This window comes from Hypanus sabinus, unplaced genomic scaffold (assembly GCF_030144855.1).
Source record: "Hypanus sabinus isolate sHypSab1 unplaced genomic scaffold, sHypSab1.hap1 scaffold_670, whole genome shotgun sequence".
NCBI classification, from domain to species: domain Eukaryota; kingdom Metazoa; phylum Chordata; class Chondrichthyes; order Myliobatiformes; family Dasyatidae; genus Hypanus; species Hypanus sabinus.
Genome location: NW_026781524.1, coordinates 61,431 through 77,937, shown reverse-complemented (window position 1 = coordinate 77,937; position 16,507 = coordinate 61,431). Strand labels below are relative to the sequence as shown.

The 16,507-nt window shown below is 50.4% G+C and overlaps 1 protein-coding gene across 2 annotated transcripts in view; it reads left to right on the top strand.

Moving 5' to 3' along the window:
* Positions 1–16,507, top strand: part of wdr46 (WD repeat domain 46) — a 73,830-nt gene that overhangs the window by 43,310 nt on the left and 14,013 nt on the right. For both annotated transcript variants that reach the window (XM_059962385.1, XM_059962383.1), the window contains exons 9-12: positions 1,484–1,619; positions 4,498–4,597; positions 5,154–5,307; positions 7,506–7,653. In XM_059962385.1, the coding sequence (XP_059818368.1) occupies positions 1,484–1,619; positions 4,498–4,597; positions 5,154–5,307; positions 7,506–7,653 (538 nt within the window). The remainder of the gene's footprint in view (positions 1–1,483; positions 1,620–4,497; positions 4,598–5,153; positions 5,308–7,505; positions 7,654–16,507) is intronic.

Genomic DNA, 16,507 nt, shown 5'->3' with positions numbered 1-16,507 from the left:
AGCTCTGGCTTAAATACACCCAACCTCCTGGCCTCCACAGCTGCATGTGGCATCAAATTCACCACCCTATGTCTAATGAAATTTCTCCACATCTTTGTTTTAGATTGTCCCTGTACTCTGAGGCTGTGCCCTCTTGTCCTTGACTCCCTCACCACTGGAAACGTCCTTTCCGCATCTACTCTGTGTAGACCTTTCAACATTTGGAAGATTTCAATGAGATCTCCCCTCCCCTCATCCTTCTGAATTCCAGACCAGAGCCATCAAACGTTCCTCGTATGATAACCCTTTCATTCCTGGAATCATCCTCGTGAACCTCCTCTGAACCCTCTCCAATGCCAGCACAACTTTTCTTAGATGAAAGGCCCAAAACTGTTCACAATACTCAAGGTGAGGCCTCACATCCCTGCTCTTGTATTCTAGACCTTTGACATGAATGCTAACATTTTAACTTTTAGGGTGTTCTACACAAGTACTCCCAAGTACTTTTGCATCTCAGTGTTTTGGATTTTCTCCCTGTTTAGAAAATAGTTTACACATTAATTTTACTACCAAAGTGCATGACCATGCATTTTCCAACATTGTATTTCACTTGCCACTCTCTTGCTCAGTCTCCTAATCTAAGTCCTTCTGCAGCCTGCCTGTTTCCCCTCCACCAATCTTCGTATCATCTGCAAACTTGGCAACAAAGCCATCTATTTCATCATCTATGAGGAAATCTGCAGATGCTGGAAATTCAAGCAACACACACAAAATGCTGGTGGAACACAGCAGGCCAGGCAGCATCTGTAGAAGGGTCTCGGCCCGAAACGTTGACTGCTCAATTCCACGGATGCTGCCCGACCTGCTGAGATCATCCAATGTGTTTGTACGTGTTGATTTGACCACAGCACCTGCAGTGTACTTTGTGTTTAGCATCTAAAGGAAGAAGCACTATAGATGTTTCGGGCTGAGACCCTTCGTCAGGAGTAACTGAAAGAAAAGATAGGAGATTTGAAAGTAGTTGGGGGAGGGGGAAATGCGAAATGATAGGAGAAGACCGGAGGGGGTGGGGTGAAGCTGAGAGCTGGAAAGGTGATTGGTGAAAGTGATACAGAGCTGGAGAAGGGAAAGGATCATGGGACGGGAGGCCTCGGGAGAAAGAAAGGGGGAAGGGAGCATCAGAGGGAGATAGACAGAGTGATGGGCAGAGAGAGAACAAAAAGGGGAGGGGGAACCCATGGGTGCTGCCGTCCTTGGATCCCTGAGCACCCCTACTCTGGGAGCCTGGTGGGTGTGATTGCTACATGCAGGGAACCCCACCATGTGGTCAGGTTATCGTCGGGTGTCAGAGATGGAGGGACGGTGGATCACTGTTTGGTTGCCTGTAACGCTCTGACGTGCTTCCTACCTCATCTGCCTGTGTCTCCACGTATTCTGTTAACCACATTCTGTGCCGTATGTCCCTTCTCCTCTTATCTGTGTGGGTGTCTCTCCCTGCATACAGAGTGCCCGTGGGTTCCTGCAGTATCTGGACATTTCGGTGGGGAAGGAAGTGGTGGCTACCTGTACCAAGGCCGGACGGTTGGACGTTATGGCTCAGAACCCTCACAACGCTATCATCCATCTGGGACACCCGCAGGGTAAGGACCAACCTCGAGCAACACCCTCTATCGCTCTCCGTCCCTCGCCCCCTCACACAGCCCTGGTTGTCTCCCTGGGCTGGTGGGTGATGGGAAAGACTCAGAGATCTCAACAGCTGTCTCATCGTCCCTCCAGCACCAACATGAGGATACAGGAGCCAGGTGTAACACTAACCGTCTGCCTCAGCACTGGACCCCGCCACTCCAATCCTCAGTATTCCCTATCCATCAGGAACTCCTTGCTGCAGTCGTACCATTATCAAGAACAGCAGCAAGGAACTCCTTGTGTTGGTGCTGGACTGACGATGAGGCAGCTGTTGAGACTTGTGTACAAAGACTGGAGGACTACTTTGTCGAGCGCCTTCACTCCATCCACCACAAAATAGAGGATCTCCCAAACGTTTCAATTCTGCTTCCCATTCCTGTCCAGGCATGCCGGGCCGTGGCCGTCTCTCCTCTCCTGACGTGTCTGCCCATGGCCGTCTCTCCTGTCCTGACGTGTCTGCCCGTGGCCGTCTCTCCTGTCCTGACACGTCTGCCCGTGGCCGTCTCTCCTGTCCTGACGTGTCTGCCCGTGGCCGTTTCTCCTGTCAGGACGTGTCTGCCCGTGACCGTCTCTCCTGTCCTGACGTGTCTGCCCGTGGCCGTCTCTCCTCTCCTGACGTGTCTGCCCGTGACCGTCTCTCCTGTCCTGACGTGTCTGCCCGTGGCCGTCTCTCCTGTCAGGACGTGTCTGCCCGTGACCGTCTCTCCTGTCCTGACGTGTCTGCCCGTGGCCGTCTCTCCTCTCCTGACGTGTCTGCCCGTGACCGTCTCTCCTGTCTGGACGTGTCTGCCCGTGACCGTCTCTCCTGTCTGGACGTGTCTGCCCGTGGCCGTCTCTCCTGTCCTGACGTGTCTGCCCATGGCCGTCTCTCCTCTCCTGACGTGTCTGCCCATGGCCGTTTCTCCTGTCAGGACGTGTCTGCCCGTGGCCGTCTCTCCTGTCCTGACGTGCCTGCCCGTGACCGTCTCTCCTCTCCTGACGTGTCTGCCCGTGACCGTCTCTCCTCTCCTGACTTGTCTGCCCGTGGCCGTCTCTCCTGTCTGGACGTGTCTGTCCGTGGCCGTCTCTCCTCTCCTGACGTGTCTGTCCGTGACCGTCTCTACTCTCCAGACGTGTCTGTCCGTGGCCGTCTCTCCTCTCCGGACGTGTCTGTCCGTGGCCGTCTCTCCTCTTCTCTCCTCTCCTGACGTGTCTGTCCGTGACCGTCTCTACTCTCCGGACGTGTCTGCCCGTGGTCGTCTCTCCTCTCCTGACGTGTCTGCCCGTGGCCGTCTCTCCTCTCCTGACGTGTCTGCCCATGGCCGTCTCTCCTCTCCTGACGTGTCTGCCCGTGGCCGTCTCTCCTGTCTGGACGTGTCTGCCCGTGGCCGTCTCTCCTCTCCGGACGTGTCTGCCAGTGGCCGTCTCTCCTCTCCTGACGTGTCTGCCCGTGGCCGTCTCTCCTCTCCTGACGTGTCTGCCCGTGGCCGTCTCTCCTGTCTGTCCGTGGCCGTCTCTCCTCTCCTGACGTGTCTGCCCGTGGCCGTCTCTCCTCTCCTGACGTGTCTGCCTGTGGCCGTCTCTCCTCTCCTGACGTGTCTGCCCGTGGCCGTCTCTCCTCTCCTGACGTGTCTGCCTGTGGCCGTCTCTCCTCTCCTGACGTGTCTGCCTGTGGCCGTCTCTCCTCTCCTGACGTGTCTGCCCGTGGCCGTCTCTCCTGTCTGTCCGTGGCCGTCTCTCCTCTCCTGACGTGTCTGCCTGTGGCTGTCTCTCCTCTCCTGACGTGTCTGCCTGTGGCCGTCTCTCCTCTCCTGACGTGTCTGCCCGTGGCCGTCTCTCCTGTCTGGACGTGTCTGCCCGTGGCCGTCTCTCCTCTCCTGACGTGTCTGCCCGTGGCCGTCTCTCCTCTCCTGACGTGTCTGCCCATGGCCGTCTCTCCTCTCCTGACGTGTCTGCCCGTGGCCGTCTCTCCTCTCCTGACGTGTCTGCCTGTGGCCGTCTCTCCTCTCCTGACGTGTCTGCCTGTGGCCGTCTCTCCTCTCCTGACGTGTCTGCCCGTGGCCGTCTCTCCTGTCTGGACGTGTCTGCCCGTGGCCGTCTCTCCTCTCCTGACGTGTCTGCCCGTGGCCGTCTCTCCTGTCTGGACGTTTCTGCCCGTGGCCATCTCTCCTCTCCTGACGTGTCTGCCTGTGGCCGTCTCTCCTCTCCTGACGTGTCTGCCCGTGGCCGTCTCTCCTCTCCTGACGTGTCTGCCCGTGGCCGTCTCTCCTGTCTGGACGTTTCTGCCCGTGGCCGTCTCTCCTCTCCTGACGTGTCTGCCCGTGGCCGTCTCTCCTGTCTGGACGTGTCTGCCCGTGGCCGTCTCTCCTGCCACGATGAAGCTCAGGCTGGAGGAGCAGCACTTCATCTGGGTCGTGTCCAACCTGATGCCGTGAACATCAATTTCTACCCCTACTCCCGATCCCATCCATTCCCACCTGACTCCCCTCCTGCTTCCCTTTCTCCACTGTCCTATCCTCTCAGCTTCCTTCTTCAGCCCCTGTCCCACCCCCACCACCTTCTGGTTTCTGCTGCTCACCCTCCTTCCCTCCACCACGTTATTCTGGCTTTTCCCCGTTTCTTCCCAGTCCCGAAGAGTCTCGTCCCCTGATGTCGACTGTTTATTCCCCCTGCCTGGCCTGCTGAGTTTCTCCAGCATTTTGTGTGTTGCTGTTACGGGGGTTCGGACTGGCTGAGGGAACAGGTTTAACGGTGAGTGGGAGGAGGGATTCTGACACGCGTGCCGTGGAAAATCATGATGTGGGCCCAGGGTCCTCCTACCTCCAACTCTGACTGTATCGTCGTCTCCTGCAGGTACAGTGACGCTGTGGAGCCCGAGTGTGAAGGAGCCGCTGGTGAAGGTGCTGTGTCACCGAGGCGCTGTGCGAGCCATCGCTGTCGACAAGACTGGCACGTAAGCAGAAATGGCACTGGGTGCCTGGCGACGGTGGGTGGGGGCAGTTAATGGGCGCTCTGGTAGTGTAGTGTTACAGCTGGCGCATTGCAGTTCAGAGTTCCTTTCAGAGTCTTCTCCACGGTCCAGTGCCAGTGTGTAGGTTAATTGTGAATTGTGCTGCGATTAGGCTAAGTTTAACTGCGATTGTTGGGAGGGTGCGATGGTGTGTGGGTCGAGGGGCGTATTCCGCACTGTAATAGGCATTGAAGGCAAGGCAGAGCTGCTTGGTGTGCAGTGAGGCCCGTAGCTGTGAGTGTTAACGGGCACGCGGGTGCCAGGCTAGATCGCTTTCAGAACTGGGTGTAGGCACCAGCAATGACCTGGTCTTCTTTGGGCACGTTCCTCTGGGTATTATACTGGGCACTGTAGATTCCACAGGGTGTTACACTGGGAACAGTGGCTGTGGGATGTTGCACGGGAAATTCCCTGCCTGGTAAACCTGGCGCTGGATGTTACTCTGGGTCCTGTGTGTTGTTGTGGGCATTTGCTGACCCCTTCCCTCACTCTCTGTCAGGTACATGGCCACTTCGGGGCTGGACCAAAAGCTCAACATCTTCGACCTCCGCACCTACCAAGCACTTCACTCGTACCTGCTGCCGACAGGGGCCAGTCACCTCACCTTCAGTCAGCGCAGCCTGCTGGGCCTTGCCTGCGGCAACACCGTGCACGTGAGTTGCCTTTGGACAGGGTGGGAAGGGAACGAATCGAATCTGTCTCCGTCAATTCGACTTTCTGCTGTTGAAAATGGAGCTGGTCCCGGTGGGATCCAGAGATCCCCTCCCATACCATAGGGCTCCCTGCCCCTCGCCGTGGGCCCACTCTTCCCATGCTCCTCACCACATCGCCGCGTCCCTGATGTACCAGGACAGTGCTGTTGGAGCTCCCCCCTCCCCCTCAGCAGCCCAATGGTGTGGCAACCAGGGTGGGATTCAGGGACGTCTGAGGGATCTCTCACTGTGTCCCCCCTCTTGTGCCACTCAACCCGAGGGCTGCCCAAAGATATGATCAGAGTTCTTTGTCACAGATACATCGAAACACACTGTGAATCGTTTCGTTTGCACAGTTCGAGGATGTTGTGGGGGTAGCCCATAGTGTTACCACGATTCTGGTGCCAACATTGCATCGTCGCCCGCAGCTTGCTAACCCGTGGCATGGCACATGGGAGGAAACTGGAGCACCAGGAGGAAACACACATGGTCACAGATAACATACACATTATAGACAGGGGGAGAGGGGGTATTGAACACAGACCAGTGTCTCTGTAGAACACACGGTCACAGATAACATACACATTATAGACAGGGGGAGAGGGGGTATTGAACACAGACCAGTGTCTCTGTAGAACACATGGTCACAGATAACATACACATTATAGACAGGGGGAGAGGGGGTATTGAACACAGACCAGTGTCTCTGTAGAACACACGGTCACAGATAACATACACATTATAGACGGGGAGAGGGGGTATTAAACACAGACCTGCTGCTCTGTAGAACACATGGTCACAGATAACATACACATTATAGACAGGGGGAGAGGGGGTATTGAACACAGACCAGTGTCTCTGTAGAACACACGGTCACAGATAACATACACATTATAGACAGGGGGAGAGGGGGTATTAAACCCAGACCAGTGTCTCTGTAGAACACATGGTCACAGATAACATACACATTATAGACAGGGGGAGAGGGGGTATTGAACCCAGACCAGTGTCTCTGTAGAACACACGGTCACACGGATAACATACACACACATTATCGACAGGGGAGAGAGTGTATTGAACCCAGACCAGTGTCTCTGTAAAACATTACACTAACTGTAACATTACAATGATTCCCCATGAATCTGTCTCCTTTAGTTTAGACGCAGCTGCATGGGGGAAAAGACTGTGTCCCTGCACCTTATCCACAAACCCTGCACACATGGGCACCACAGTGACGTAGCATTTAGCGAGATGCTACTACAGCTCTGAATATTGGTGTTCAGAGTTCAGTTCCAAAGGATACTGTACGTTCTGCCCATGATCACGTGGATTTCTCTGGAGTCTGTACGTTCTCCCCATGATCACGTGGGTTTCTCTGGAGTCTGTAGTTCTCCCCATGATCACGTGGGTTTCTCGGGGTGCTCTGGGCATTGATGTTCAGAGTTCAATTCCAAAGGATACTGTACGTTCTCCTCATGGTTTCCTCTGGGTGCTCTGGTTTTCTCACACAGTCCAGAGACGTACAGTTAGTAGGCTGATTGGTCATTGTAAATTGTTCTGTTCCACACTAACAAAAATGATGTCCTGTATACCTCTGCTGATGGGATTACAAGCATCACTGTTGCCTTCCTCCTTTCCCGCACTGTGACTTCCCAGTCCCTGAGGGGCAGGTGATTCGTCATACCTGCGTGCTACCTGGAGCCTTTCCCCTGCCCGGTCTGCTCTTTACTCTGAGTGAGAGACTACACACATTCTCCTGCTCCTTTATCTCTTCTCCTTGCCCCCACGAGTCACACCTCAGCCCAATCTCTCTTTCCCCCCCCGCCCAAATAGCGGTCAGCGGCACACTATTACAGCTCGGTCCGTGTGAGTTCAGAGCTCTATCCCAGTGCCGTATGTGAGGAATTTGTACGATCATTCCTGTGACCATGTGGTTTTCCTCTCACAGTCCAAAGATGTACCAGTTAGTTGGTCAACGTAAATTGTCCTGTGATAGACTTGGGTTAAACCGGGGGGGGGAGGTATCAGGGGTTGCTGGGCAACACAACTCGGAAGAGCTTGTTCTGCACTGTGTCGAGTCCAAGCCGTGTAAAGTAAGCACACAGTGTGGTGGGTTATCTGCACGTCACGGTGCCTCTCTGAGCCCCTGTCGCCCACAGGTTTACAAAGACATTCAGAACGTGGCCGTGCGGAGCCCCTACCTGAGCCACTCGGTCCGGCAGGCAGTGCACGGGCTGCAGTTCTGCCCCTACGAGGACGTGCTGGGCGTGGGCCACGGGCTCGGTTTCACCAGTGTGTTGGTACCAGGTGAGTGGAGTCCATCCTGGGGCAGTGCTGACGTCCGTTGGCTGGGTGGGGGTGGGGGCACTGAGAAACTCCATATCCAGCACCTCAGTTTCTGTGTCTTCCAACAGGATCCTCCCACAGGGCCCTCCACTTTTCCATGCGTCTGCATATCGGAGAGCTTTTTAAATGCACCCAATGTATCGACCCGTGCTGTTGTGTACACCCAGCACAAAACCTCCCTCTGACATCCCCTCTGTACTTCCTCACAATCACCTTAAAACTGTGCCCCCACTTACTGGCCGTTTCAGCCCTGGCTGTCCATTCTATTGCAGCCTGTCAGTCACCTCTCAGCCAAGAGAAAATCAGAGTCATGCTGGCAGATCTTGTGAGATCTGTTGTCATATGGTAATAGTACATTGCAATACATTATAAAAAAAACCTAACTTGCAGTAAATATAGATAAGAATGAATTCAGTAAGCATTCAAAAAGAGAAAAAAGTAATAAGGTAGTGTTAATGAATTCATTGTCCATTCAGAAATGTGATGGCGGAGGGGAAGAAGCTGTTCCTGAATCATTGAGTCTTCAACCTGAGTTAGCAGTGAGATGAGGGCATGTCCTTGCAGATGGAGGACCCCCGTCACTCCACGAAGATGACCTCGTGGCTAGTGCCCAGCTCTATCTCGAGATCACTCAATCTAACCTCATGAGACATGCCCTCAAATCCAGGCAGTGTCCTGGGAAATCTCCAAAGCTTCCACACCCTGCCTGTAATGAACTCATCAAGTGTGGTCCAACTAGGGTGTTACACAGGTGCCCCATTATCTCATGGCCAGTGGTCCCAAGTTCAAATCCGGCCGGGTCCCAACCTGGGCAGCAGCAGGAAGAAAGGCTTGCAAATCTACTTCCGTATCTGGCCACAAAAACTATCCAGAGAAACACAGAAAACCTACAGAACAATACAGGCCCATCGGCCCACAATGCTGTGCAGAACGTATACTTACTTTAGAAATTACCTAGCATTACCCATAGCCCTCTATTTTTCTAAGCTTCATGTACCAATCTAAGAATCTCTTAAAAGACCCTGTCGTATCCATCTCTGCCACAAATGCCGGCAGCCCGTTCCACACACTCACCACTCTCTGCATAAAAAAACGTACCCCCGACATCTCCTCTGTAGCTACTCCCCAGCGTCTTAAAACTGCCCTCTCATGTTAGCCATTTCAGCCCTGGGGAAAAGCCTCTTGACTATCCACATGATCAATGCCTCTTATCAGCTTATTCACCTCCAACAGGTCACATCTCATAGTCTTGTCACTCTAAGGAGAAAAGGCCGAGTTCACTCAACCTATTCTCATAAGGCATGATCCCCAATCCAGGCAACATCCTAGTAGATCCCCTCTGCACCCTTTCTATGATTTCCACGTCCTTCCTGTAGTGAGGTGACCAGGACTAAGCACAGTACTCCAAGTGGGGTCTGACCAGGGTCCTATAGCTGTAACATTACCTCTCGGCTCCTAAATTCAATTTCACGATTAATGAAGGCCAATACATCATATGCCTTCTGAACCACAGAGTCAATCTGTGCAGCAGCTTTAAGTGTCCTATGGACTCAGACCCCAAGATCCCTCTGATCCTCCACACTGCCAAGAGTCTTACTATTAATATTATTTTCATCATATTTGACCTACCAAAATGAACCACTTCACACTTATCTGGGTTGAACTCCATCTGCCACTTCTCAGCGCATCCTATCAATGTCCCACTGTAACCTCTGACAACCCTCCAGACTACCCACAACACCTCCAACCTTTGTGTCATCAGCAAACTTACTAACGCATCCCTCCACTTCCTCATCCAGGTCACTTATAAAAATACAAAGAGTAGGGGTCCCAGAACGGATCCCTGAGGCACTCCACTGGTCACCGACCTCCATGCAGAATATTACTCGTCTACAACCACTCTTTACCTTCTGTGGACAAGCCAATTCTGGATCCACAAAGCAATGTCTCCTTGGATCCCATGCCTCCTTACTTTCTCAGTAAGAGAGAGACTTGGACCATAGACCTCCACCTAGTACCTATCCAAACTTGTCTTGTACTCTTTCTGTTTGTCTGTGTGAGAGAGAGACCCGGACCATAGACCTTCACCTACTACCTGTCCAAACTTGTCTTGTACTCTTTGTGTTTGTCTGTGTGAGAGAGAGAGAGAGAGACCCGGACCATAGACCTTCACCTAGTACCTATCCAACCTTGTCTTGTACTCTTTGTGTTTGTCTGTGTGAGAGAGAGACCTGGACCATAGACCTTCACCTAATACCTATCCAAACTTGTCTTGTACTCTTTCTGTTTGTCTGTGTGTGTGAGGAAGACCTGGACCATAGACCTCCAACTAGTACCTATCCAAACTTGTCTTGTACTCTTTGTGTTTGTCTGTGTGAGAGAGAGAGAGAGAGAGACCTGGACCATAGACCTTCACCTAGTACCTATCCAAACTGGTCTTGTACTCTTTGTGTTTGTCTGTCTGTGTGAGAGAGAGAGAGAGAGAGACCTGGACCGTAGACCTTCACCTAGTACCTATCCAAACTTGTCTTGTACTCTTTGTGTTTGTCTGTGTTTGTGAGAGAGACCTGGACCATAGACCTTCACCTAGTACCTATCCAAACTTGTCTTGTACTCTTTGTGTTTGTCTGTGTGAGAGAGAGACCCGGACCATAGACCTCCACCTAGTACCTATCCAAACTTGTCTTGTACTCTTTGTGTTTGTGTGTGCGAGAGAGACCCGGACCATAGACCTCCAACTAGTACCTATCCAAACTTGTCTTGTACTCTTTGTGTTTGTCTGTGTGTGTGAGAGAGAGAGAGAGAGAGAGAGAGAGAGAGAGACAGACATGGACCATAGACCTCCACCTAGTACCTATCCAAGCTTGTCTTGTACTCTTTGTGTTTGTCTGTGTGTGAGAGAGACCTGGACCATAGACCTCCAACTAGTACCTATCCAAACTTGTCTTGTACTCTTTGTGTTTGTCTGTGTGTGAGAGAGACCTGGACCATAGACCTCCACCTAGTACCTATCCAAGCTTGTCTTGTACTCTTTGTGTTTGTCTGTGTGTGTGAGAGAGACCTGGACCATAGACCTCCACCTAGTACCTATCCAAACTTGTCTTGTACTCTTTGTGTTTGTCTCTGTGTGCGAGGGAGAGACCTGGACCATAGACCTTCACCTAGTACCTATCCAAACTTGTCTTGTACTCTTTGTGTTTGTCTGTGTGAGAGAGAGACCCGGACCATAGACCTTCACCTAGTACCTATCCAAACTTGTCTTGTACTCTTTGTGTTTGTCTGTGTGAGAGAGAGACCTGGACTATAGACCTCCACCTAGTACCTATCCAAACCTGTCTTGTACTCTTTGTGTTTGTCTGTGTGTATGAGAGAGAGACCCGGACCATAGACCTTCACCTAGTACCTATCCAAAATTGTCTTGTACTCTTTGTGTTTGTCTGTGTGAGAGAGAGACCCGGACCAGAGACCTTCACCTAGTACCTATCCAAACTTGTCTTGTACTCTTTGTGTTTGTCTGTCTGTGTGAGAGAGAGACCCGGACCATAGACCTCCACCTAGTACCTATCCAAACTTGTCTTGTACTCTTTGTGTTTGTCTGTCTGTGTGAGAGAGAGACCCGGACCATAGACCTCCAACTAGTACCTATCCAAACTTGTCTTGTACTCTTTGTGTTTGTCTGTGTGTGTGAGAGAGAGACCCGGACCATAGACCTCCAACTAGTACCTATCCAAACTTGTCTTGTACTCTTTGTGTTTGTCTGTGTGAGAGAGACCTGGACCATAGACCTCCACCTAGTACCTATCCAAACTTGTCTTGTACTCTTTGTGTTTGTCTGTGTGAGAGAGAGAGAGACCTGGACCATAGACCTCCAACTAGTACCTATCCAAACTTGTCTTGTACTCTTTGTGTTTGTCTGTGTGTGAGAGAGACCTGGACCATAGACCTCCACCTAGTACCTATCCAAACTTGTCTTGTACTCTTTGTGTTTGTCTGTCTGTGTGAGAGAGACCTGGACCATAGACCTTCACCTAGTACCTATCCAAGCTTGTCTTGTATTCTTTGTGTTTGTCTGTGTGTGAGAGAGACCTGGACCATAGACCTCCAACTAGTACCTATCCAAACTTGTCTTGTACTCTTTGTGTTTGTCTGTGTGAGAGAGAGAGAGACCTGGACCATAGACCTTCATCTAGTACCTATCCAAACTTGTCTTGTACTCTTTGTGTTTGTGTGTGCGAGAGAGACCCGGACCATAGACCTCCACCTAGTACCTATCCAAACTTATCTTGTACTCTTTGTGTTTGTCTGTGTGTGAGAGAGACCTGGACCATAGACCTCCACCTAGTACCTATCCAAACTTGTCTTGTACTCTTTGTGTTTGTCTGTGTGTGTGAGAGAGAGACCCGGACCATAGACCTCCAACTAGTACCTATCCAAACTTGTCTTGTACTCTTTGTGTTTGTGTGTGCGAGAGAGACCCGGACCATAGACCTCCAACTAGTACCTATCCAAACTTGTCTTGTACTCTTTGTGTTTGTCTGTGTGTGTGAGAGAGAGACCCGGACCATAGACCTCCAACTAGCACCTATCCAAACTTGTCTTCTACTCTTTGTGTTTGTGTGTGTCTGTGTGAGAGAGAGACCTGGACCATAGACCTCCAACTAGTACCAATCCAAACTTGTCTTGTACTCTTTGTGTTTGTCTGTGTGAGAGAGAGACCCGGACCATAGACCTCCACCTAGTACCTATCCAAACTTGTCTTGTACTCTTTGTGTTTGTCTGTGTGAGAGAGAGACCCGGACCATAGACCTCCACCTAGTACCTATCCAAACTTGTCTTGTACTCTTTGTGTTTGTCTGTGTGAGAGAGAGACCCGGACCATAGACCTCCACCTAGTACCTATCCAAACTTGTCTTGTACTCTTTGTGTTTGTCTGTGTGAGAGAGAGACCTGGACCATAGACCTCCACCTAGTACCTATCCAAACTTGTCTTGTACTCTTTGTGTTTGTCTGTAGGTGTGAGAGAGACCTGGACCATAGACCTTCACCTAGTACCTATCCAAACTTGTCTTGTACTCTTTGTGTTTGTCTGTGTGTGTGAGAGAGACCTGGACCATAGACCTTCACCTAGTACCTATCCAAACTTGTCTTGTACTCTTTGTGTTTGTCTGTGTGTGTGAGAGAGACCTGGACCATAGACCTCCACCTAGTACCTATCCAAACTTGTCTTGTACTCTTTGTGTTTGTCTGTGTGTGTGAGAGAGACCTGGACCATAGACCTTCACCTAGTACCTTTCCAAACTTGTCTTGTACTCTTTGTGTTTGTCTGTGTGAGAGAGAGACCCGGACCATAGACCTTCACCTGGTACCTATCCAAACTTGTCTTGTACTCTTTGTGTTTGTCTGTGTGAGAGAGAGACCCGGACCATAGACCTTCACCTAGTACCTATCCAAAATTGTCTTGTACTCTTTGTGTTTGTCTGTCTGTGTGAGAGAGAGACCCGGACCATAGCCCTTCACCTAGTACCTATCCAAACTTGTCTTGTACTCTTTGTGTTTGTCTGTCTGTGTGAGAGAGAGACCCGGACCATAGTCCTCCACCTAGTACCTATCCAAACTTGTCTTGTACTCTTTGTGTTTGTCTGTGTCTGTGTGAGAGAGATACCTGGACCATAGACCTTCACCTAGTACCTATCCAAACTTGTCTTGTACTCTTTGTGTTTGTCTGTGTGTGTGAGAGAGAGACCCGGACCATAGACCTCCAACTAGTACCTATCCAAACTTGTCTTGTAGTCTTTGTGTTTGTGTGTGTCTGTGTGAGAGAGAGACCTGGACCATAGACATCCACCTAGTACCTATCCAAACTTGTCTTGTACTCTTTGTGTTTGTCTGTGTGAGAGAGAGACCCGGACCATAGACCTCCACCTAGTACCTATCCAAACTTGTCTTGTACTCTTTGTGTTTGTGTGTGTGAGAGAGACCTGGACCATAGACCTTCACCTAGTACCTATCCAAACTTGTCTTGTACTCTTTGTGTTTGTCTGTGTGTGTGAGAGAGACCTGGACCATAGACCTCCACCTAGTACCTATCCAAACTTGTCTTGTACTCTTTGTGTTTGTCTGTGTGTGTGAGAGAGACCTGGACCATAGACCTTCACCTAGTTCCTATCCAAACTTGTCTTGTACTCTTTGTGTTTGTCTGTGTCTGTGTGAGAGAGAGACCCGGACCATAGACCTTCACCTGGTACCTATCCAAACTTGTCTTGTACTCTTTGTGTTTGTCTGTGTGAGAGAGAGACCCGGACCATAGCCCTTCACCTAGTACCTATCCAAACTTGTCTTGTACTCTTTGTGTTTGTCTGTCTGTGTGAGAGAGAGACCCGGACCATAGCCCTTCACCTAGTACCTATCCAAACTTGTCTTGTACTCTTTGTGTTTGTCTGTCTGTGTGAGAGAGAGACCCGGACCATAGACCTCCACCTAGTACCTATCCAAACTTGTCTTGTACTCTTTGTGTTTGTCTGTGTCTGTGTGAGAGAGATACCTGGACCATAGACCTTCACCTAGTACCTATCCAAACTTGTCTTGTACTCTTTGTGTTTGTCTGTGTGTGTGAGAGAGAGACCCGGACCATAGACCTCCAACTAGTACCTATCCAAACTTGTCTTGTACTCTTTGTGTTTGTCTGTGTGTGTGAGAGAGAGACCCGAACCATAGACCTCCAACTAGTACCTATCCAAACTTGTCTTGTACTCTTTGTGTTTGTGTGTGCGAGAGAGACCCGGACCATAGACCTCCAACTAGTACCTATCCAAACTTGTCTTGTACTCTTTGTGTTTGTGTGTGTCTGTGTGAGAGAGAGACCCGGACCATAGACCTCCAACTAGTACCTATCCAAACTTGTCTTGTACTCTTTGTGTTTGTGTGTGTCTGTGTGAGAGAGAGACCTGGACCATAGACCTCCACCTAGTACCTATCCAAACTTGTCTTGTACTCTTTGTGTTTGTGTGTGCGAGAGAGACCCGGACCATAGACCTCCACCTAGTACCTATCCAAACTTGTCTTGTACTCTTTGTGTTTGTCTGTGTGAGAGAGAGACCCGGACCATAGACCTCCACCTAGTACCTATCCAAACTTGTCTTGTACTCTTTGTGTTTGTCTGTGTGAGAGAGAGACCCGGACCATAGACCTCCACCTAGTACCTATCCAAACTTGTCTTGTACTCTTTGTGTTTGTCTGTGTGAGAGAGAGACCTGGACCATAGACCTCCACCTAGTACCTATCCAAACTTGTCCTGTACTCTTTGTGTTTGTCTGTGTGTGTGAGAGAGACCTGGACCATAGACCTTCACCTAGTACCTATCCAAACTTGTCTTGTACTCTTTGTGTTTGTCTGTGTGAGAGAGAGACCCGGACCATAGACCTCCACCTAGTACCTATCCAAACTTGTCTTGTACTCTTTGTGTTTGTCTGTGTCTGTGTGAGAGAGATACCTGGACCATAGACCTTCACCTAGTACCTATCCAAACTTGTCTTGTACTCTTTGTGTTTGTCTGTGTGTGTGAGAGAGAGACCCGGACCATAGACCTCCAACTAGTACCTATCCAAACTTGTCTTGTACTCTTTGTGTTTGTCTGTGTGTGTGAGACAGAGACCCGAACCATAGACCTCCAACTAGTACCTATCCAAACTTGTCTTGTACTCTTTGTGTTTGTCTGTGTGTGTGAGAGAGAGAGACCCGGACCATAGACCTCCAACTAGTACCTATCCAAACTTGTCTTGTAGTCTTTGTGTTTGTGTGTGTCTGTGTGAGAGAGAGACCTGGACCATAGACCTCCACCTAGTACCTATCCAAACTTGTCTTGTACTCTTTCTGTTTGTCTGTGTGAGAGAGAGACCCGGACCATAGACCTCCACCTAGTACCTATCCAAACTTGTCTTGTACTCTTTGTGTTTGTGTGTGCGAGAGAGACCCGGACCATAGACCTCCAACTAGTACCTATCCAAACTTGTCTTGTACTCTTTGTGTTTGTCTGTCTGTGTGAGAGAGAGAGAGAGAGAGACCTGGACCGTAGACCTTCACCTAGTACCTATCCAAACTTGTCTTGTACTCTTTGTGTTTGTCTGTGTGAGAGAGAGACCCGGACCATAGACCTCCACCTAGTACCTATCCAAACTTGTCTTGTACTCTTTGTGTTTGTGTGTGCGAGAGAGACCCGGACCATAGACTTCCAACTAGTACCTATCCAAACTTGTCTTATACTCTTTGTGTTTGTCTGTGTGTGTGAGAGAGAGAGAGAGAGAGAGACCTGGACCATAGACCTCCACCTAGTACCTATCCAAACTTGTCTTGTACTCTTTGTGTTTGTCGTGCGAGGGAGAGACCTGGACCATAGACCTCCACCTAGTACCTATCCAAGCTTGTCTTGTACTCTTTGTGTTTGTCTGTGTGTCAGGGAGACCTGGACCATAGACCTCCAACTAGTACCTATCAAACTTGTCTTGTACTCTTTGTGTTTGTCTGTGTGTGAGAGAGACCTGGACCATAGACCTCCACCTAGTACCTATCCAAACTTGTCTTGTACTCTTTGTGTTTGTCTGTGTGAGAGAGAGAGAGACCTGGACCATAGACCTTCACCTAGTACCTATCCAAACTTGTCTTGTACTCTTTGTGTTTGTCTGTGTCTGTGTGAGAGAGATACCTGGACCATAGACCTTCACCTAGTACCTATCCAAACTTGTCTTGTACTCTTTGTGTTTGTCTGTGTGTGTGAGAGAGAGACCCGGACCATAGACCTCCACCTAGTACCTATCCAAAC